The sequence below is a fragment of the Centrocercus urophasianus genome, unplaced genomic scaffold (assembly GCF_019232065.1).
Source record: "Centrocercus urophasianus isolate 14NV4802_14NV808 unplaced genomic scaffold, USGS_Curo_1.0 seq_12, whole genome shotgun sequence".
Taxonomy (NCBI): domain Eukaryota; kingdom Metazoa; phylum Chordata; class Aves; order Galliformes; family Phasianidae; genus Centrocercus; species Centrocercus urophasianus.
The window spans coordinates 67,743,597-67,767,458 of NW_024884364.1; the positions used below are offsets into that span (position 1 = coordinate 67,743,597).

Consider the following 23,862-nt stretch of genomic DNA (forward strand, 5'->3'; position numbering starts at 1 on the left):
ATTAAAATGAACAAACAAACAAAAAAACCCAATATAATGTTATACATCTGGTGTTGTAGTCTCATGCACACACTCTTGTCTTCACAGCAATGCTATGTGATTGTATAATGGAACCTGATTTGTAAGACTGCTTAATACAGACCTGACCTTTGCTAATGAAAAGATTAAGACCCTTTGCATGAAGCTTTTTGTTTTCTCAGATGAGGGAGAAACCCCAGAAAAACTATTGCAACTGCTTCAATGATGAACTACACATTTACATTCTAAAGGCTGGGATCCCTGAGTGCCAACATTTGAATGACTAAATAAATCACAAGGTGCATTTTTTTAATGGGTGACCTGTAGGGGTTCTGCAATAAGTAGTTTTGTCTGCTCCCACCCTCAAACGCTTTTAATAATGTTTTTGACCTCGTTTGCAACCAGACCTCTTTCATAGGTGCAGCCTTTGTCCTTTGCAAAGCAATTTGTGAGGAGTGCTTCAATGTCAGGAGAGTGCCAGGAGCAGGTGGTCCTCCTGTTCACTGCTGTGTAAGGTCTCCTCAGAACAGGGCCCAGCTGTAACTTTGCATGCTTTTAAGATTTTTATCATGATGACCCTATCAGAAATGAAATGGAGGTTCAGCCTAGAAGTTAATTAAAATATCAGCCAATGAGATTAGAATGTCAAAAATTGGCATAAAACTTCACCCAGGAGAGTTACCTTTGTTGTGTGTAACAAGTCTGTTATGAATTAAAGGAATTTATACATGAGAGACATAAATATTTACAGTTTTTTTGGTGAGCAGATACAGGTACTCTGAATGACCTTTTCTCTGATAATGGGAGGTGATCACCTGGGAGGATCACCTAACATACCTCACACGAGCACCATACAGGAGCAGAAAATGTGAAAAGTATCTCACCCGATGTGTTAGTTTGCTAACAAGGCAAATCTCATGATACTTGCAAGAAAAAATCATCAGTAAACAGTCCTATGAGGTGGGTTGGTCTGTAAATGTTGCTTTGAGCTGCTTGAGAAGAGACATTTATTTGCCATTCTTTTATTTGAACATGAAGGAACACAGGGCAGTGCCACCATGAAGATGAAAGCTAGCACAATCCCAAAGTTTCCAGGGGCTTTGCAAGACAAAATAAGAGCAATCTGTGGTGGCTTGGCCTGTGAAGCATTGGGAATCCGGAAGCAATTACAATTGGTAACTGCCCAGTGGTCTGGGCAATTTTCAAACCACTTGACAGCAACAGATATTCAGATCATCCAACAGACATGCAGTCCAGACTTCTTCGCTTCCAAATGTACGACTGTGGCAGACAACGTCATACAGCTTCTGCTGCTCATTCAGAGCTGCTTCTCGTTTTGAATTGCCTTCTGATGCATGAGACAAGATGCAGAGACTGACGCAGCTGCTGTCATAGGGGTGTGTGGTTCATAGGCTTGATCTTTTAATGTTTCATTTATTTATTTTTTTTTCCACAGGACACTGCTGACATTGTGATACAGCTCCAGGAACTACCAAGTCTTCCAATGGCTCCAGTAGTCTCTGAGGCTGTATCTCATGATGCCATACCTACCTCAATCTCCTAGGAACATGGAAAAGCTCTATTCTGTTCTTTCTGTCTTGATTCCCCTTACCTGCCTTTGATTTTTAGGAGCCTCATATATGGATCTTCCTTCATTCTCCCTCTATCCACATATTCTTTCCTGAATGGTGCTCTCATCATGCACCACTGCTGGCAAGCCAACTCTGGCCCTCTCTCTGCCACTGATACGAAGCATTGGGCTGGAGTTTCCAGAAAAAAGCAGCTCCCATGGGTGTGAAGATGTCTACAGGAAGGCATGGCCATGGCCCGCTGCCCTCTCTCTTGCTCTTTGCTCCCACATCAAGCCAAATAACAAAGCATTTGCTCTTGACAAGCAGATGGGTAAGAATTGGCAAGGAGCCTGGAATCCTTATAAGTTCATCTCTGTCTATTCAGCTGTAAGTAAAGAGAATTTTATCTCAAAAGAGCATCACTCCTTTGGCTTTGCCACCACATATTTGCTCACTATATCGTTTTGTCCCATACCATTCTCTCAAGGGAACACACGGAGAGTAAATATTTTTTAAATATTTCCAGGAGAAAAATTATGTGAGGGCAAAGGAGAATAAATGTGAGGCCATTCACAGATTACTTCTGATGAAGGTAGTGTGCTACTTACATGCTTTTGTATCTCTGTAATACACTGTGCTGCTTCAGGTATTGTCATAGAAGGCAAACAAGTTACTTCAGATGTAGGAAGTGGGATCTTATGTTCACTTCAAGAAAATCACATTGAGAAAGGTAAGCTCAGGAGTTCCTGAGTAGAGATGGCAAAATCTCATGGGAGACTTCTCTGAGTAGTCTTGGAGACTATCCAGAGCTTTCATTGCATTGGAAAGCCTTTTTTTTTTTTTTTTTTTTTTGGTTATTGATGGACAGTGATTGAAATCAGTAAGAAGTTATCAAGGGACATTGTGTTTCAGCAAGCAAGAGACCGTAACCATATTTTTTTTACCTAAGTATGATAAAAGATCTGCAGACATCCATTTCTTTGGTGGACCAGCTGCATGTAGCACCGTGTAAGTGCAAATTTACCCACCTTTTTCAACTCTTGTGTAAGAGTCTTTTTCAACTCTTCTAGGAAGATGGAAGGACTGGTGAAACTCCTGCAGGTGCCTTCCCTCTTTCCCATTTGCCTATTACTTTGAATGAGGGAGGGAGTGTTGGTTGAGGACTGGTGAGGAGCTCCTGATGGACCCGTTCTGACAGTGGGAGAGAACAATTCCTGTTTAAGGATTCGGGCTTCGAAGTGCTGAGTTTACCCATGTTGGTGGCAGCAAGAGACTGGTTTATCTGATGTCACCTGGGGAGGAGCATGCGTATGAATGGTTGGGAGGACTGCACAAAAACCCAGCCATCCCTTGCCTACTCTTGTCAGAGCTATAATTAGACTATCCAGTTAATGAGTAAAAGATACCTCAGAAAATAGCTGCTTGCTCCGTGCCTTGTGCCTAAGGCTACCCCAGAAAAATCAGGGGACTGTAGGTGCCCTAAGCACGGGGCTGTGCTTGTTTTCTGCTCCTGTACTGCTCCAAGCAGAGCAGCCACACGCATCCTTGCTATCCTGCCAAGCAAGAGGCTGCAAATCCACTTGGGACTCTGGACCCCAAAGAGGGCTGCTAAGCTCTCCCCAGCTGTTTTCTGATGAGCTTTGGTGCTTTGCAATTCCCCTTTCCAATTACCAGCCCTGCTCCCTGCGCTGGCCAGGTCTGATGCATGCTGATGGCTCTGCAGCTACATAGGGGCTTTTGGGTTGAGTGATGGAGGAGGTGGGAGGCACAATGGTGCAGAGCAGGGACATACTCCAGGAATTCAGGTGGTGTCACCTCGCAGCTTTCTTTGGCAGAAGCCCCTAAAGTTGTCCTCGTGGCTGAGGATGGAGTCACCTGGGTGTATGGTGCAGCAATGGCCCTGGTGAGAAACACCTGTAAGAAAAGACTTTAGCTGATAGAGGAGATTGAAGCATTGGAGTACTGAGTGTACTGTGGTGTGTCCATCACCAAAGTCAAATGGGAAAACAACATGTTGAAATGGCTTGAATAACTGACCTGTTTGGATACCCTTTGGTTCCCAAAGCCGACATTCCCAAAGCTTCTTTTTATAGCAATATAGTTGAAGAGAACTCAAATTTAGCACTGAAATCATGATTTTGGGTATGGTGGGCTTCACACTTTCCCTTACCATAGGCACGTTCTGGTTTTTGTAAGATCTCCACAAAATTATTGGCAGCCCCGGCATCGATGTCCATCATCTCCCAGTCACCAAGTAGCTGTCCTGGTCCTGCAGCCACTGGCAGGTTGCTGCCTCACCATGCTGTGGGGCCCCCTATGGGCACTGAGTGGAAACCTGGCTTCCTCTTGATGCAGGCAGAGGACAACCAGATTCCCTGCATCCCTACAGCAGGCTTTGTGCCTGAGACTGCTTTGCAAATAAGACTGATTACGGCTGAGCTTGTGCTAAGTGTCTCGCGAGGGACGGATGAGCAACTGCAGAGGGCAGAGAACAAAAGTAGGGAGCTGCGGTCTTTGTTTTCCCCCTTCCCTAAATTCTCTCTTTACCCAGCCTGGTACCGAGATTTTATTGGTGTGAGACTGGAGTCAGGCTCAGGCTGCTGCTGCAGGTAACACATTGCAATTAGTTCAAAAAAGAGATCTCTGGGGAACAAAGAGCTTCTCGCCAGGAGAAAGAGCTCCCTACTGGTGTCAGCTCCAAAGCAGGTCTTGTCTGAGTTGAGAACAAAGAGGCTACAGGCTGGGTTACAATTTTTAATATTCTAGATAACTGATTTTTTACATGTTATTATATTCTTGAAAGCATCAGAGTGGATATGTGTGAATTGTGAAGATCTAGCCTCAGTTTTGAAAGAAAAGAGGCAACAAGCTTGACCCGACAACTATCCTGAGACCCCTGTGGAAAGTAATAATCCTGAAAAAGCCAGTGCAAGCTATGTTTTCAATTTATAAATTAAATGTATTTAAAATTTATGAACTTTGACTGCACGAGTAACTACTTCATTAGACTTTAAGGCTGCATGTTTCCTTGGCTTTTTGCGTGGTAAAGTGAAACACATTTCTAATAAACATGGAAAGAGATTTCAAGATAGAGTCACTACTTTTATGTAAAGCACCCTCCAGACTCATTAAAAAAGTTTACCACCTAAATAAAACAAGCACACTGTAATTCTTGAAGCCATAAAATTGTTAATATATACATAATATTAGTCTACTCTTGCATGTTTTGATATCAATGAACGACATACAGTAAGGGTTTTACTGTAAGGAAATTAGCATATAAAACTATGTTTTGCTAAGTCTCACACTGTAATGTGAACTTGAGAAACAAGAGAATGTAAGTTGGGTGCTGCTCTCATTTACTGAGTAGCTACAGCTAATGGCATGCACGTCCTCAGGAGAGAGTGCTGTGGTGCTCTGACACCCAAGCTTCAGCTGTAAATGACTCTGCTCTGTTTCTCCTAGTTTATATCAATCAGCTAGAACCCCTCGGATGGCCAGCAGTGGGGACATGGGTGGTAGCACTATGGTGGGCACCATAGAATCACAGAATGGCCTGTGTTGAAAAGGACCACAATGATCATCCAGTTTCAACCCTCTGCTATGTGCAGGGTTGCCAACCACCAGACCAGGCTGCCCAGAGCCACATCCAGCCTGGCCTTGAATGCCTCCAGGGATGGGGCATCCACAGCCTCCTTGGGCAACCTGTTCCATGTGTCACCACCCTCTGAGTGAAAAACTTCCTCCTAATATCTAACCTAAACCTCCCCTGTCTCAGTTAAAACCATTCCTCCTTGTCCTATCACTATCCACCCTCATAAACAGCCATTCCCCTCCTGTTTATATGCTCCCTGGAAGGCCACAATGAGGTCTCCTCGGAGTTTTCTCCAGGCTAAACAAGCCCAGTTCCCTCAAACTTTCCTCACAGGAGAGGTGCTCCAGCCCTCTGATCATCTTAGTGGCCCTCCTCTGGACCCGCTCCAAGAGCTCCATGTCCTTCCTGTACTGGGCTCCCCAGGCCTGGATGCAGTACTGCAGATGGGGCCTCACGAGAGCCGAGTAGAGGAGGACAATCACCTCCCTCTCCCTGCTGGCCACCCCTTTTTTAATGCAGCCCAGAACACAGTTGGCCTTCCTGGCTGCAAGCGCACACTGCTGGCTCATGTCCAGCTTCTTGTCCACCAGGACCCCCAAGTCCTTCTCTGCAGGGCTGCTCTCAAGGAGATTTTCTCCCATTTTCTATAAGTACCTGGGATTGCCCCAGCCCAAGTGCAGCACCCTGCACTTGGCCTTGTTGAACTTCATTACATTTTCATGGGCCCACTTCTGCTGCCTGTCCAGGTCACTGTGGATGGCTTCCTTTCCTTCCAAAGTATTGACTGCACTGCTCAGCTTGGTGTCATCCACAAACTTGCTGAGGGCACACTTAATGCCACTGTCTATGTCATTGGTAAAGGTGCTGGAGAGCACCGGTCCCAAGACTGAACCCTGAGGGACACCGCTTGTGACTGGCCTCCACCCTGACACAGAACCATTGATCACAACCCTTTGGCTGCGTCCAGCCAGATGATTCCTAATCCATCAAACAGTCCATCCTTCAAATCCACACCTCACCAATTTAGAGAGAAGGATGTGGTGACGGATCATGTCAAAGGCTTTGCAGAAGTTCAGGTAGATGACATCCATAGCCCTTCCCCCATCCACCAAAGCCGTCATTCCATCATAGAAGGCCACCAGATTGGTCAGGCACGATCTGCTGGCTGTCTTAAATCACCTCTTTATCCCATACGTGCCTTAACATAGCTTCTAGGAGGATCTGCTCCATGATCTTCCCAGACACGAAGGTGAAGCTCACCAGCCCGTAGTGCCCCGGGTCTTCCTTTCTGCCTTTCTTAAAAATGGGAGTAACGTTTCCCTTTTTCCAGTCACCAGGGACTTCACCAGACAGCCACAATTTTTCAAATATGATGGAGAGCAGCTTGGCAACCACATCAGCCATCTTTCAGAACCCTAGGATGGATATCATCTGGCCCCATGGACTTCTAAATTTTCAATTTCATGAGGAGAACTTGGACCTATTCTACCATTACAGTGGGACAGAAACCACTCACCTAGAGGTTCATGGTCCTGGCAAACACAGGAAGCCTTACCTCTCATGAAGACTGAGGCAAAGCACTCATTGAGTACCTCAGCTTTTTCCACATCTGAAGAAGCCAGCTCCCTGTTACCTTTCATCAGAGGGGGAACACTCTCCTTGGCCTGTCTCCTCCTGGCTATGTACTTGTAGAACCCTTTCTTGTTATTTTTCACATCCCTTGCCAAGTTCAGCTCCATCTATGCCTTGGCTTTCCTAATCCTATCTCTATACACACGGACAACAGCCCTGTATTCTTCCTAGCCTACACAACCCTGCTTCCATTTTCTGTACATTTCCCTCTTTTCTCTCAGTTTGAGCTTGCACAGCCCCAGTGGTCGCCTGCCTCCTCTGCTCGACTTCTGCTGGGGGATGCTGAGGGATGGAGAGTCATCGTGCTCTCAGAAGGGTGTCCTTAAAGAGCTGCTTTTTTCTGTACCCATGCCCTTAAGGACAGTTTCCCAGGGGATCCCACTCAGCAGCCAGAAGTTCACTCTCCTAAAGCACAGGGTCCTAGCTCTGCTTTTTGCCAGGGCCACATACTTCAAGATCACAAACTCCACCAATTCGTGGTCACTACAGCCCAGGCTGCCTCCAATCTTAACCTCTCCAATGCTCTCCACTGCATTAATGAGCACCAGGTCCAGTAAGGCTTCACCTTGGGTTGGTCCATCTATTACCTGGACCAGGAAGTTGTCCTCAACAGACTCCAGGAACCTCCTGGATTGTCTGCCCCCCGCCATGCTGCTATGCCAGCAGATACCTGGGTGGTTGAAATCCCCCATCAGGACAAGAACCTGCAAGCGTGACACCTCCTGAGGATCAACCTGGATGCCCCTTGTTTGCCACCTTTCCTTTCCTTTTTCTGCCACTTACACGCTGCTGCATGGCATGGTGCAGGCAAAGCTTTGCTTCATTTTTCAGTCTCATGGTGACAAATCCCTCATCCTTTTCTGCTCAGACATTACTTCTATGTCCCGTCTTTCAGACTGAGCCTGTCTGTGTGCAGAAACTTTTCCTCTGCCAAGCAAAGCCATCTGCTGGAAGACAATCCCTGCCTTGAACTTTATGTGAAGTCTTATCTGTGTGATTTGCAGCTGGTGCTAAATTCACCTTCAGTTCTTCTCCTACCTTGGGATTAGCAGTGTGAAAACCACAGGATTTGCTTATTCTAGCAAAATATCTCCTCTGCACACACCCTTTCCCAGCTGTCCTTGGAAAATTGCCCTCAAACCCTTTCCTGGCTGTCCCCAGCCTTTCAACAGCTCCAGGCTGCTGCTGCCACCCCTCTCCCAGCTCCCCACCTCCTGGGCCACAGCAGTGCTCCAAACAACACCATAAATCTCACTTCACAGGCTCTTGTCTGACAGCAAGCCACACAAACCACCCAAAGGAGAGCTTTCCTGAGCAATGTTTGCAGAAAGTATGGGGTCACGGAGCAAGCAGACCTGCTCCCACTCTGATTTCTTTGATATGGACACCAAGTGGGCCACCGAGCTGGTCCCCACTCCCTAGAGCCCTTGTTTGTGTATATTGTAAGCTCCTCTTAAAAGAAAATAGCAAAAGCTCCAATGAGTTTCCTAAGTGAAACAAGAACCAAGCAGGTAAGGTAGAGCTGCATATGGCGCTAGTAAAACTAACAGTGAAAGTTGGTGAGAGCCGAGCAGCCTTTGTATTAATTCTCTGGAGCTTCAGGTAGAGCCTAATGTAATTACTTGCTCTACTTTGTAGCTTTTTAAGAGCAAAGTGCGTGTTTTAAAAAGTTAAATTTCCAAATAAAACAGTCAGGCCTGGAGCAGACAGAGTGCCTGATTCTTGTCCCTCTGAAATCAACAGCAAAACTCCTGTTGACTCAAATCAGAGCAGGATTATGTCTCAAATTTAAGAAATATAAACCAACAGAGCTGCTCTCTTTTAAAATTCACTGATTAAGCTTCAAGGCTGTACCCAATATTGCTCCCAGATTCAATTTTCCCTGCTTTCTCTTCCCCACTTGAGACTGCAGAAGATCTCAGCTTCACTGGTTGGGCCTCCATCAACATTAGAGTTTAAATTTGTTTCTCACATGAAGACAGCTGCTCTGCAGATACCTGAGTGTAGGTGCTGCATCCAGAGACACCAACTCTCACTGGACAAATGTAGTGGTTTAACGTGAGAAACATTCATGCTGTACTTCTGTATTTCAAAAAGTCACTCTGTCAAAATATCATAAATTTCCTTTAACAAAACCAAGAACCTGTGCTATCTCTCAGCCTTTTCCTGGCTTACATCTCGCCATGGTTTATCAACAGAGCAATCAGAAGTGATGCAAAGCTGAACTGCACCAAGATCCTTGTGCTGTGTAAACACTGGCTTAAGAAATGCTCTCCAGATCTCACTGAATAGCAAACGTGGTGTGGATAGGCCCCTCTGCAGCCATTTGGTGCTGGGAGCAGCCTCCTATCAGCCTGCAATTCCTTGCGATTCACCTTCCCATATGGTTCCTAAGAGCAATGCGTGTTCCATCGCCTCAACTCACCCTGTTATTTCACTTCAGGTGTTTATGGTCTCTAATCAGCACCTGCCTCCCATAATGGAGTTTGTCCCATACCCACAGTGGGTTTTTCATTTGGGCTTCTCCTGGCCTGCTTTCAATCAATCACTCTGGTCACACACCTCCAAGGTTAGATGAGAAGCAGATTTTATCAAATTGGCATAAAATGCAGTAAAGCTGCACTGGCTTTTGATAATTTCAGTCTTATGGTTCACAGGGTTTATTAGCAACATTTTCCTATTGATTTTCCACAGCTGCTGTAAGAGCTCTGTAGCACAGAGAAGGGAACACCACACAGCCCAGCACTTGTGCTCTGCCCCTGCAATGCCTAGCAAAGGATAGGGCTGGGGCACCAGCACTGCAGCTTGCAGGAGCCAGTTCTGACCTGGGCTGTAAAAGTACGCACAGGCGCCCTAGTGAGAAGTGGCCTGCTGAGCTCACACCCAGCTGGACAAGAGGGGTATGTGAGCAAGGAATGGCTCTGGACCTTCACCTTCCTCTGCTCGATGTGCCCCACTTGCCAAAGAGATGCCCCGGGAAAGGCATCAGCATTTACCCTGGCTGTGGGGCAGCGTGGGCACCACGAGGGGCTTTACGTGATGCACCGTGCACTGACCCTGCTGCCCTTATAGAGGTGTGCATCCTCCTCTTGGCGTCTTTCCTTCTTCCTTCTCCACCTGTGTATCAACGACTATCCCTGACAATGAATTCAAATACAGCAGCTGCACCGGCACCTTTTTATTTACCAGGAAGCAAAGTTTGCTCTCGTGATGACTAATGTTAACGGAGGTAAAGAACAACAGTAGTGCTGCTGCTGCAGCCCAGCACTGTTCCTGCTTGGCTGCTGGGGCCCACCCACTGCCTGGGAACATGGGCTCTGTGCCCAGGGTGAGAAACACGGCTGCCACTTTCTCCTTTGCAAATTCAGGTGGTAGCAAACCCTCTTCTACCTAACTCCTCTCACCACTATTCCTCCCACTCCCCCCATGAAGCCCAATGGGCTGCAGAGCTGTGCAGTGTGACTGCCTGTACAAATGCAGGTGGTTAAGATGTGCCTGCAAAGTTCAGGAGCGAGTTGGAATGCTCTGGGAACATGAAAGCGCCCACTGCAAGAGCAGTGTTTCCAACGGGGGATGCTGGGGTCCCTGTAGGGCAGTGCCATCCTTGTGCTGTACGACCCCACACATTCCCCCCCCACACACAGTGCTGGCACAGGGGTGCAGGCAGCACCAGCAGGGAAAGCAAGAGTGGGTTTGCTCGATGTGATTTGCTGCCGGCATTTCCAGCAGCAAGATGCAGAGCTAGTCACTGACAGCAAACCCCGCTCTCAGTTTCACCCCAAAACTGAGGGTGTTGTGTCTGGTTTCTAACAGGAGGGATGGCGGAGTGAAAGGGCTGCAAATGACTTCCCTCTAGCCATAAGAGACGAGGTGCAACAGCCCGAGGCTTGAGTTAGCCTGAGGCTTTGCCTCAGTTTGGCTTTGAGACAACCCAGCCATTCAAAGTGAAACCTGGCTCAGACCACGGCGGGGACTTTCAGACTTCACCCTACCCAGCAAGGTTTGAGGCATGCAAATGGAGGCCTGCCAGCCCCAGCGGCTGAGGACCGAACTCGAGGGCGGTGAAAACATCAAAGGAAGGAGGTTGGGGAAGCCCTGGGGCAGAGATAAACCCTCTGATCCCCTCTTTGAAGGTGTTCAAGGCCGGGTTGGATGGGCAGCCTGGTGTAGTATTAAACATGGAGATCGGTGGCCCTACCTGTGGCAGGGGGGTTGTGGTTGGAGCTTCATGATTCTTGAGGTCCCTTCCAACCCTTGCCATTCTGTGACTCTGTGATTCTGTGACCGCCACGGTGATTAGATTTCATTGAAACATGTCATGTTGCTAACAACTAACAGCAGTACATCAAACAAGCGCCCCGCGGCTCTGCCCACGGCCCGCCCGCAACGTCGTACAAACGGTGACCTCTAGCGGGGAAGCTGCTCTTCCTCCGCAACCCAGCGAAAATCTTGTAAGGACGGCTGCTGTTCGTTATCACCTCCGAGACAGCGAAGGGAATCGGCGTTTGGGCGACGCGGGCTCTGCTGTTTGCACCCAAGGGTGCCCGTGGTTGCTGGCGGAGGCTTTGTGCGGGGCTGCTGCCCTGTGTTTTTCCTATTAACAGAGCTAGTTCTTTCAGAAAGTGGAGATTAATCCGGTGCTTAATCACAGCTACTGCCTAATTCCAAACTGACGTTCCTCACGTTCCTTGTGCCATTTCAATGGATCGTGTAGAACCGCAGATTGCACCCTACCAATCCTAAAAACGGCACCCAAGGATTAACAAATACTTTTTGCTGTCTTCCCCTTTTACTGCCTCCTCACCATTTCTTTAGCGTTCCCAGTTTTGCAGAGGATCTGGGTTGGGAGCCGTCATCCCCATCTCCCCCTGCATTCTCTCCCAGCTCCAGGTGGGTCTGCGAGGAGGGGGAAGAAGAATAGGATGTCTCCTTCTCTTGCACTTCTTCCTGTACCTCCCAGCAGCCTGCTGGCCCTCTCACCCCAGACGAGATTCCAGGGCAAACCCCAAGCACTGCAGCCAACATAGGCTGATTTGCTCAGCCCTTGTCTCCTTTCTGCACCTCCTGGGATATGGAGCCATACACACCTCCCTCCTTGCCTATACAGGGTGAGTGCTGTTGCAGGGCTTTGCAATTGATGTGCAGCCCATCACTGGAGATGAGAATCACCTTTTGCCCACAACCTGAATGAATCTGCACCAGGACATGCTGACAGCTCTGTGTCACCGTCCTGAGCTCAAGCCTATCAGACAGGTAAGTCATTGAGAGCTTCTTTGATTTGAGAGTGAAGAGAACTTGCTTAGGATGCAACTTGGATGGGAGCGCTCCTTGCTGGTCTGTGGCTGAAGAGAGGAGAATCAGAGTGCCAGCACCCCAATAGGCACTGGGCATCTTATGAAGGGACAGAACCAGCATGGCTTTGGTTTGTCCAGAGCCCCCTGTAAGCCCTGCAGGTGTTGACATGTCACTGTGCTGAGGCTCATCCCAGCACTGGGTGGCTTTTATCCTGTGCTGCAGGAGCAGAGCAGCACTGGGGGTGCCCAGTGGATCTCCTCTACGCTTGTCCTGTGGAGAGCGTGGTCTCTGCTTGGGGATATTTCTTTTGAATATGAATCTCATTACACTTTCTCAGTGGACTTTGCTAAGGGACCTCAGTGTGAAATCTCTCTTTTACCTCAAACTGGTTTCTGGCATACTGCATCCAAGCAGTGCACGCTCTTTCCCTGTTCAGCATAATGCCTTTTCAAAGACTTTCTCCTTTCACAACAACCTTGGGGGCTCCTACACCCAGCTGGCTGCATGGAATCTGCCCACAGACATGCTATATCCAAAAAAGTAGGATGAAGATACCCACATCTCAAGAATAAAGCACATTTCTGAGCATAAAATCACCTTCACCCCAGCCTACACCCAATTACAAACATGAATTCCACTGTCAACATGAATCATACCAGAAAATGCCCTGTGCTTGGGGAGGATGGTGGGACCCACAGTTCTGCTGGTGGTGTCCAGAATGGCCCAGTAACCCTCATAACAGTGAGAAGGAGATTAATACAGAAATTGCTTTTTCAGGGGGAGACACAGTCTGACAGCCAGCCACGCTATTGATATGTGAAACCAGTGTGATCATCTTTCAATATTCCAGTATTTAAGGGGAGTTTATAAACAGGAGGAAAATCAACTTTTTACATGGGTAGATAGTGATAGTGCAAGGGGAATGGTTAAAATTAAAGGAGGGGACGTTTAGATTAGATGTCAGGTGGAAGTTTCTCATGGAGAGGGCAGTGAGGTGCTGGCACAGGCTGCTCAGAGAGGCTATGGATGCCCCATCCATGGAGGTGTTCAAGCCAAGGATGAATGGGGCCCTGGGCAATCTGATCTAGTACTTAATCTAGCAGTTGGCAAGCCTGCCTGTGGCAGGGGGATGGAACTTAATGATCTTAGAGGTCTCTTCCAATCCAATCCAAGCTATTTCATGATTCTATGATTGATTCTATGATTCTATGCTTCTGTGATCCTTATCTGCACCTCCCAAAGAGTGAGTAAGGCTAGCTGCTGAAACAACACTATCTTCATTTCTAGCGAGTACTGATTTTATCCTTCCTAGAAGTTGGTGCTCATGTCAGATCAGGACAATGACTCCATTGTCACAGCCTGACTGGATGTGCTCTCAGAAAGTGCTAAAGAGGCACGTCGGTCATCTCATGTGAAGTTCCATGTTTAGTAATCAATGGCCAAGGCCAACCAAAGTGATCAGATGACTACAGCTCTGGAGAGATGGGAAATTACTGTCCCCTTCAAATTTCCTTCAGAAACCCCCTTTGTTTCTTGTTCTTTTAGAACTATTCTGTGTGATTCCTGTTTGTTGTCAGATCAGCTCTGACCCATCACGATGCTGACCACCAGCACCCGGAGTGGTCCCAGCTCCCCTAAAGCATCACAGGCAGAGGAGGGCCATGATGGCAGAGCCTTCCATGCATAAGGGCACAAATGCTACCCTCTGCAGAGGTGTCAGCCCCAGGTGACATTGCACCAGGCACACGACAAAGCTGGGCACTGCTAAAGAACAGGTGGGATGCCATAGCAGTGCAGGCACTGTAGCTGTGTGAGGATGGGGACCCGTTTCTGCATTTGAACATTATTTAAAAGTAACCACGATTTTAAATAACTTTGAGGTCAGGCTTTGATGAGGGGTGTGAAGAACCAAACGCTTCCCTCCAACTGAGCGTTTTAGAATGATGCATGTGGCAGCAGCGCAGCGCTGGTTGCTGCAGACAAGCTCAGAGAGCCAAGTGTTCTCAGTAAGCATTAGCAGCTAAAACATCAGTACATGTGAAGAGAGTGAAACCCCAGGAAGCAAAAATACCACTATGAAGGGAATCATTTGGTAACCACACTCATGGGTGCATGAGGCAGGAGACCAGCTGCCGTGTGGGCTCAGGAGATGAGCAGGGAGAAGGAAAGGTGTAAAATGAATGCATGGAAATGATCAAATCCAGTGGTTGTTTAAAGTGGTAAGGTTTAAGATCTATCTGTCTGATCTTGCAAGTAAAGCCCTAAAGAACATCATTTGCAGACTGGAGAAGAAATCCCTCAGCGTAATCCAGATGTTTAAGGCATTACCAAAAAACAAAAAACAAAAAACCCCAAACCCATAACCTGATTAAATGTATGGATTTAAATGTATGGATTTAAAATCAGACATTTTCTTGGGTAGTTGCACAGAATCGTGAGGGACAGAAAGAATGTGGGGCTGCTGAATGAAGTGCTCTGTCTGTCTGTCTGAGGTGGTCAGCAGGGCAACAGCCCAGTCAGGGAAGGGATCTGCAGAGAAATGCAGGACCCACGCAGAATTTGGTACTGTTTAACTGGGGGAAGACTCTCACCCTGTTTTGCCACGCAGCTGAAGAATGCCGGAACATCTCTGTTCTCTACCCCCAGTAACTTTCAACCTTTCTGAGGTTATAAAATAGCGTAGCTAAGCAAGAGAACCCCCCAAAAGCCTTTGTGGCCCATGAGAACTAACAGCCGATTTTTTTTGCAACCTTCTACAATGTGTTGCATGAATATGGTCCTCCGTGGGAAAGTTTAAAAGCAAAGCTGAGGGCACACCCAGAAATATTGCTTTCCATTTACCACTGAGTGTTAAAATTGCTTCTCTATTCCCATTTTCCCAGCTGCCTACGACATTCTCTGCTGTTTGGAGATCCCAGAACCCCAGTCTGGCTGAGGCAGGCAGGGCCCTCTGTGTCCCTCTGTGTCCCCGTGTCCCAGCCCCTGCTCCAGCAGCACCACCCAGAGCAGGGTGCCCAGGCCCACGGCCAGGCGGTTCTGGAGAGCTGCAGGGAGGAGACCCCACAGCCTCTGGGCAGCCTGTGCCAGTGCTGCCAGTGCTCCGGCACCCGCACAGCGCAGCACTGCTCCTGGTGTTCAGGGGGAGCCGGCACCCGCACAGCGCAGCACTGCTCCTGGTGTTCAGGGGGAGCCTCCGGGGATACAGTTTGTGCCCAGGGCCTCCTCTCCTGGCACTGGGCATCACAGGGAAGAGTTCCATCCTCTCTGCACCCTCCCTTCATGTATTGATTAATCATTAATATTAATCCAATGTTGTAATTAATGAAAGATCATTAATAGCATCCTCCTGAGGCTCCCCTACTGCAGGCTGAGCAGTCACAGCTCTCTCAGCCTTTTCTCATGGGGGAGATGCTCCAGTCCTTTCATCATCCTCATGGCTGTTTGCTGGAGCCTCCAGTAACTCCACATCTCTCCTGTACTGCGGAGCCCAGAACTGGATACAAGCCTACGTGTGAGATATGTACGTCTGCACACACAAACAGGAGCATCCTCTGCTCTGGGAGCAGGGCAGGAGGTTGGGCTGCAGCACGCTCTGTGGTTACGCTTCCCCAGCACTTTCTGTTACGTGACGTCTTTCGGTTCTGTACAGCTTTGGCCCAGCAGGTATTGTTTGGGTTGGGGCTGTTGTGGAAACACAGCTAGGGGATGAACGCAGCTGGGAAATTCTACCAAAAAAACAGATTAGCAATTTCTCCCACTATAATTCAAGAGAAACATTCCATTTTCAGACATAAAAACAAGGCTGTGGTTTCGCAGGGAGGTGTGGGCCCCTGAGGAAGAGCACCTTGATGAGGCAGGGTGCTCACAGGGACGTGGCCGCCAGCTTTTGGCCATTTGGGATCCATTATATTGGATATAAGGAAAATGTTCTTAATGACAAGGGTGGTGAGGCACTGGAACAGGTTGCCCAGGGAGGCGGTGGATGCCCCATCCCTGGAGACATAGAGTCTGGCTGGATGTGGCTGTGAGCAAGCAGATCTAGCATTGGGTGTCCCTGTTCATTGCTGGGGGTTGGAATAGGTGACAATTGATGACCGTTGAAAGTCCCTTCCAACTAAAACGATTCTACTATATTATGAGGTGCCCCTCATCCACAGCAAGGCACCAAGGAGCCACCTTCAAGTTGCATTTAACAAGCCAGGAGAGGCCACTGGCAAGCCCACGTGCCGTGCCACATCCAGGCAGCCAGGCCCAGCAGAGTGCAGGCCGCTCCCCAGGCAATGGAGCCCAGCTCTCCAGCACTGCGCTGCTCTCGCCGGTGCCACAGCTGCACCCTACAAGTGTGTGTGCACGCATAGCGTGTGCGGCCCCACTGTGAGGAAAAACAGACAAAAATAGGACCTCTGATCTCCAAACCCGCCTTCTGATTGCTTTTTTTTTTTTCTTCTTTTTTTCTTAAACAAACGTTTTTACATTGTTTTTAACCACAGAAATCAGATACTCAGACAACTTTCATCTCATTCCTGCAGAATCAAAATGGAGCTTCTCAGCTGCGGGGCGGCGTGGGACCGGCACCGCTCACACTCAGCAGAGGAAGTTGCCTCATAATGCGAATTTCTCCCAGCTTGGGAGCCCAGGGCTGAGTGCTGTCAGGCCTTGGGACACCTCCTGCAGCCAACTGGTCTTGAGCAGTGCTGTGTGCAGCCTCTCAGCGATCCTCTACGCTGTGTGGGGCTTCGGTGTCATCTCCTGAAGCATGCATCATTACATGTTTATCCTGACAAAGATTTAGGATGAGATCAGGTTTCGAGAATACTCAATTATTTTCTTGAGATTTTCTTCACAAAGTAGTAAGAATCTCAATAGTTTCCATTGAATTGATGCCTCCCAAATGCCTTGCTCCCCCCACAGCTGCTGCCAAAACCAGCTGCTCTCTTGGTGGTCCTGCTCCCCACCAGGTGAACAGCCAGGCACCCAGTGGGGAAAATCCCTGCCTCATGTGTTGAAACCAAAAGCACCTGGATGGGAGATTTTATGTATAAACCCCGAGCTTCCTGACAATGTTTTGCACCTGAAGACAAAAGCAGCAGCCACAGCTTAAGTGGGGAGGAAGCCAGGAGAGATGATGATACAATGGAAAGAAAGTGCAAAGCTTCCTGCCACCCCTGGCAGGAGGGGATGCTGCCTGCTCAACATGAGGCTCTGGGACAGGCTCTGCCAGCAACACTGCTTTGGGTATGGGGATCACAAGTGCGGCAAGCCTGGTGCCCTCATGTATGAGGCCTTTGCAAGCTCTCCCCACTGACCCCATGGGCTCTGGTCCTGAGGAGCAAGGCCCCGCAGCCTGTGGGTCAAGAGGGAGATGGAGATAATGGTGGCTCTTGGTGGGACAATGCAGGGGCTCAGGTGCGAGTAGGCTGGATAATAGGAAAAGCTTCTTCTCAGAAAGAGTGGTGAGGCACAGCCTGCCCCAGGGATGTGGTGGAGTCACTGTCCCTGGAGGTGTTTGTGAACGGTGTGAATGCGGCACTGAGGGACATGGGCAGTGGGCACAGTGGGGATGGGCTGGTGGTTGGACTGGGTGATCTTAGAGGTCTCTTCCAACCTGAACTATTCTATGATTCTACGAAAGCCGCTGCACTGATGGAGCCAAACATGAGTGGAACAAGCAAACCAGACTTGAGGGGCTGAGTGATGGTGACATGTGTGACACTGGCTTGAGGGACCAGCTCCCAGAGGAGTCACTGGCAGGCCCTTCTGCTGGGCAACACAAAGCTCATGGGTAAAGGCTTCCAGGATCGAAGACGGGGTGCAGGGAGCTCCAGAATACCTGGGCCAGCTTGCAGCCCTCATGTCATGCCCTCATGTCAGGGCCTTGCAGGGGGATTGGAGGGTGGGTAACACCAACATGTAACCACGCTGAACAGGCTGCACTATGGTGGGCTCTGCACCTCTGGCTGCCTTGGAGCTGCCAGACCCCACCTGTCTTGCACCCCGTGGGTGCTTCAGAGGCAGGAGCTCCACCAGAGCTTCTGGTCCACCACGCCAGGTTTCTGGCCTGAAGGAGCTGTGGGTGCAGCATGGAAGGGTTTGGTGGGGCCATGCAGCGGGTGGGGCTGGGCTGCACGTCTGTAGGCTGCACCTGCTGCATGCAGGGCAGGTCTGTGTTTTGCACAGAAGAAGCCACTTCCTTTCTTCTGCACTGAAAAGAAATAAAATCAGGTGAAGCTCATTGCTTTCACCCTCCTTATTCCCAAGCATACATGCACTGGCCCTGGAAGAAACAGTGGGATCTTTGGGCTTCCTTGATTGTGATTGAGGCTGGTGGTGCCAGCAGGGCCCATCCCTCCTCTGGCTTTTCCTTCCCTTGGGAGATCTTTGGTCTCTGTCCAGCATCCTGGTGTTGTGGTGCCTTCTTGCACCCATCAAGCAGCCCTAGGGATGGATGGGGACAGCAGGTCTGGCCTGGGGATGATGCTTTCAGGTTTTCCACAGAAAACTCTCCTGATAAGCGCACCAGGAATGCAGCCAAGAACCTCTCCTGGGCCAGGCAGCACTCACCCTGGTGACCTCAGTGGGAGCATGGGGTACCTCACAGCCCACGATGCATGCTGGCTAAAAGTCGGTCCCATATTTGCTCTTGGGTGTGCACTCAGAAGTGCACTCCCCGGGCATTGCCATGATGGAGAAGGAAACTCAAGGACATCTGAGAACCATGCAGGTTTGGGTGGCTTAATTATTGCCAGCTGCGCAGGTAGAAAGCCCATCTTACTAAGGAATATTGTCTCCACAGCAGATCCTTTCTCTCAAGCGATACAGACCCCTAAGCTAGAGAAGTAGATCCATTCATAGATGGTTGCGAGCAGATTTTCACTATTAGTCTTTAAGTCATAGTGGTTCATGGCAATACCATTCACTGTGTAATTTCTATACGCATGACTCACCATCCACGAGTACAGAGATTAGTGCTGAGTTTAATGCTGTTCTGTTGTAAAGCATTACAAGTATTATGCAATTAAATAATTAGTTGAGCTTTACTACAACAAAGGGAAATTTAAGTTTAACTATGACCTTAACCTTGACTTTTCTTGGCCTCAGTTTTTCAGTAGCACCCTGAATGCCCCTTGGTGGGAATTTCCTAGCTAATTGGGAGTTTTTGGAAGGAAGAAAACAAAAAAAATAAGCCAGATCATCACCGCCACCAAGGAAAAACCCCAAATCACTGAGAAGGGAATAAAAATCCTCCTGGGATTTGAAAGCTCCATCAGACTTCAGTAAATGGTGCACATGGGGAAGCGCATCCCACCAGCAGCAGCCTAAGAATAAAAGGCAAATAATCTAACTTTCAGTCTGTGTCTCAAGAAGCAATGCCTGATGGTCTCTCCATCCCTCGAAAGAGGGAGATTTGCCCCCAGAAGTGCAATGAGGGACAGCCTGGGATGTTCCACACTATAGGCTGCACCAGGGTTTGTCCAGGCTTTGTTGGGGTCCCATCAGGCTTCTGTGGCCAAGGGGCTGAGCATGTGAAGTAGGGCTGGAGCTGCTTTCCTGGCTCACTTGCGTTTTGTGTCCTCACGGACGTTTTCAGAGTAAAACCCAAAGTCGGCAGAGATGTCAGGAGCGATTGCTGTGCAGGTACAGTCATTTATCTGCTTCTACTCAGAATAACCCCGCAGCAGCCAAATGTCTCTCGTACATCAAGAAAGGAAGAAAAAAAAAAAAAAAAAAAAAAAAAAAAAAAGCCCAGTGAGAACAGCTTTACTAAATCTAAGAAGGAAAAAAAAAAAAAAGCCCAAACCTCCCGGTGCTTTTATAGCGTGAGCCAATACCGAGAGGCGCTCACTCACACAGCAGGAGCCCTGCAGGGAGGGTCCACGCGGAGCCAGGGCAAGAGGAAGGGGAGGAGGGTGAAGGGGAGTGGGTGTATGCCTGTGTCTGTCAGTGTGTCTCTCCGTCTGTTCACACCTCAGGGAGTAGGAGGTAGTGTGGGGCTGAGTGTCCACAGAGCAACAGGACAGGGGACACGACCTCAGAACAGCAGCGGGAGGTAAGCAGTGTACGCAAAGGATGGATAGTGTGGGGATGGATGGGATGGATGGGGCTGGATAGGGCAGGATGGGACAGGGAAGGGTGGGATGGGAATGGACAGGCGTGGATGGAATGGAGATGGGCAGGATGGGATGGAGATCAAGTGGATGAGAACAGACTAGGATGGATGGAATGCAGATGGGTTGGAAGGGAACAGGCAGGGAGGGATGGGATGTGAATGGATAGGGCTGTTTTGGAATGGAGCAGTGTGATGGAGGACTCAGGAGGCACTGACCCACAGTCCAAAGCACATCAAGGAGAAGGAGGGTGTGTCGTTTGGTAGCAGGGAATGCCCCTCTCACATCTGTGCATGGCATGGGGCGTTGTATGCATGAGGATGGCTGGAATCTCTCTTTTCTTTGAATTTTTTGTTTCTGCTTCTGCTCCCTTGCAATTATGCCTGCACCCCTGAGCTCCCCCCAGCCCCATCTGGCTGTTTTCTCAGTGAATCTCCCCATTGCCCCTGTGGTGATGAATCAAAGATCTCACTGCCACAGGATGACTTTGGGACCTTGTTTGTACAAGATGCAACTGCTCTCCCCACGCACTGCCATCCTTTCTGGTATTGCTTGGATGTTTTAATAAAAAAAAAAAAAGAAAGAAAAAGAGATGCTGACAAGAAGCAGAAAGAAGACAATGAGTCACAGCCTTTGTTGCACCGCTCACACCGAAATCACGAGAGATGCATTTTTCCAAATGACTTGGGCTGTGTGCTGCTGGGGGTGGTGAGGAGCAGGACGGACAGGCGGGGGGTGGCAGGGAGCATGAAGGGACAGCCCTGAGGGTGCTGCTCCCGCTGCTGGGCTTTTACAGCTGTTCCTATCCTCAGAGAGAAGGCTCACGAGACGCTCCAAAATGGCTGCAGTGGTGGCCATGTCTGCACCTGCCAACATCACCTCCAACCAGAGCAGCTGCAATGTGCATAACCATCACTTCTCTGCCAAGGTCACCTTCTCCCTCTTCTACACTGCCCTGCTGGTGTTCGGCGCCTGCGGAAACATCCTGGCCCTCTGCATCACCTTCCAGCGCAGGAAGAAGAAACTCAACTCCACCGACCTCTACCTGGTGAACCTGGCTCTGTCCGACGCCCTCTTCACACTGGCGCTGCCTGGCAGGATCGCCTACTACGTCCTGGAGTTTAACTGGCCCTTTGGGGACTGGTTCTGCCGGGTCACCGCCTTTGTCTTCTACATGAACACCTACGTGAGCATCTACTTCATGACCTGCGTCAGCGTGGACCGCTACATCGCTGTGGTGCACACCAGGCACCCTGGCAGGACCCGCAGGGTCAGCCGTGCCAGGGCTGTCTGCGCCCTCGTCTGGTTCCTGGTGTTCCTGCAGACGGCACCGCTCCTGCTGCGGCCCATGACGCGCCGGATGGGTGACAAGCTGACGTGTATGGAGTACTTCAACTTCGAGGAGATTCCCAAGCTGCCCTACCTGCTCCTGGTGGCCTGTGTGCTCGGCTTCTTCCTGCCCGTGGGCATCATCTTGGTGTGCTATGTGCGGATCAACCTCAAGCTCTGCCAGACCGCCAAGGAGAACCCACTGACAGTGAGGAATGGGCACCACCGCCGGGCCTTCACAGTCATCTTGGTGGTGCTGCTGGCCCTCCTGCTTTGCTTCAGCCCCTACCACATCAACATCGTCCAGTTCATGGTCAGGAAGATCCTCCACCAGCCATCTTGCCATGAGCAGCAGGCCTTCAAGATGTCTCTGCAAATCACCGTGGCATTCATGAACTTCAACTGCTGCATTGACCCCATCATCTACTTCTTTGCCTTCCGAGGCTATAAGCGGAGGCTTCTCCGCATCTTCAGGAACAGCGGCTCCATGGCCACCTCCTCCACTGCCAAGACCCCCTCTGAGAGCAACAGCAACAGCCAGCCGCCCGGCTCCAGCTCTGTCTAACGTGACCCTCCTGTTCTCTCCATCTGGCAGCGTGTGGACCATTCCCTGCAGCAGCCGTGGGGCCGGGCCGCAGAGCAGGACCAGACCCCACCGCTCTGCCTGGAACCAGGGGCTTTTGCGCAGCTAACACAGCACCAACCCAGCTGCTGCCTGCAGCTCTTTCCCTGCAAGGATGAAGAGCAGCTTGCTGCTGTCCCTTCACCACGCACTGCACGGGATGGGTGGCAAGTGGGCACCATGTGAGCAGATCCTGGTCCCCTCTGTGGCACTGGGAGGAAGTGCATGGTTCCCTGCAACATTAATCCACCTCACTCTTCCCACAAAAGGGACTGATGGTGGTCTTGCTCTGCTTTGGCTGACCTTCCCTTGAAGATGAGGACTGGAACATGAGCCAAACCAGGCTGTTCCTGGGGCCTCGCTAAGGGTAGGTCACACATGACCCTCACCAGAGCCAGGAGGCATCTGGTTCCCATCAAAGCCTGTGCAGTAAGGAAAAGGTTGGTGTGACCTAGGAGCTCCACAGCTCCCCTCTGAATTTGATGGACTACAGGGCTGGACACAAGCAAACCAGATTTCATGGTTTTGTACTGGAGGCTGGAAGGGACACAGATATGCACAGAGATATGAAGAGGAGGAAAACCAGCTTTCTTTTGCCTAACTTTAAAGCAGTTCCATTAATGATACTTCTGATTACCAGAATTCGTTCTTGAAGGCAGTAACATTTCTTGCTTGGAGGTTAATCATACAGGTGTGTGCAGCTCTTTCAGTGTGCATGAGTTATCTTTTGGATGAAAATAGCTTCACCTGCACACAGGTGACTGCAGGGATGTACCTGAGGTTGGAAGGGCCTCCAGCAGAGCCCTGCAGGGTACCCGAGCCCTGCTCCCGGCAGTCTAAACTCAGTGCTGGCCTGAAGGGAGCCTGTGTCCAAAAAACACATTACAATGGGCGTGGAAGAGCTGGTGGGCAGTAACCGAGGGGTATTTGTGGTCTGAGCACTGCAAAGGAGCCCAGTGTGGATGTCCAGCACACAACCTGCTGGGAGCTGGGCCACCATGCACAGGAGGTTGGTGGCTTTGTTTGTCCAGCAGAGGATCAGGGGTTGCAAGGAGGGGCTCCCTCGCAGAGGTGTTACTCCGCTCTGTCTCCTCCCATGGAGGCCCTCCTGGTGCTCTGCTCCACAGCTGATGCAGAAGTGTGAAAATGGGGCATTTCACCACAATAAGACAATCACAGTATCCTCCCCCACGGGCACAGAGCACCTTCTCCACATTTCATTCATTGCATAATGCTTGCCTCAGCCAGCACGTTTTCGCAGCACTGAGACATGCATGTTTCCTGCTGCTCACCTCACTCATGTGTGAACTCGCTGAGAACATTTCATCCCTCCTCTTATCAGCTCCTATCAGTAACTGCATTGCCACAGCTTTTGCTCCCTTCCTGACATCCTTCTCAGTGCAAACGTGCCTGCACCCAGCGCCATGCTGCTGCCATCAGATGAGGGATGCCTGCAGTTGCAGGCACCCGCCAAGATAACATCAGGGGAGCGAACGCAGCGGGAGGGAGCTGCTGGCCTGCTGGGAGCACGTGGCAACACTTGGCAGCACATCTTCTGCTGACAGGGGGAGCTGGGACCTGCCTGGGGTTTCCAACAGTTCTATTTTCATACTAACTTTTCTTCTTTAAACCATACCTGGAACTCCCCGTTTCACACCAGGATACCCATCCTCGTATAGCACCATGATGTTGCCA

At 49.7% G+C, this 23,862-nt stretch overlaps 1 protein-coding gene across 1 annotated transcript; it reads left to right on the plus strand.

Moving 5' to 3' along the window:
* Positions 1-20,096: 20,096 nt before the first annotated feature.
* Positions 20,097-22,799, plus strand: LOC122155970 (G-protein coupled receptor 183-like). The gene is made up of 2 exons (XM_042810359.1): positions 20,097-20,158; positions 21,029-22,799. The coding sequence occupies exon 2, from the start codon at positions 21,055-21,057 to the stop codon at positions 22,108-22,110; it is 1,056 nt and encodes a 351-aa protein (XP_042666293.1). The 5' UTR covers positions 20,097-20,158; positions 21,029-21,054; the 3' UTR covers positions 22,111-22,799.
* Positions 22,800-23,862: the final 1,063 nt, after the last annotated feature.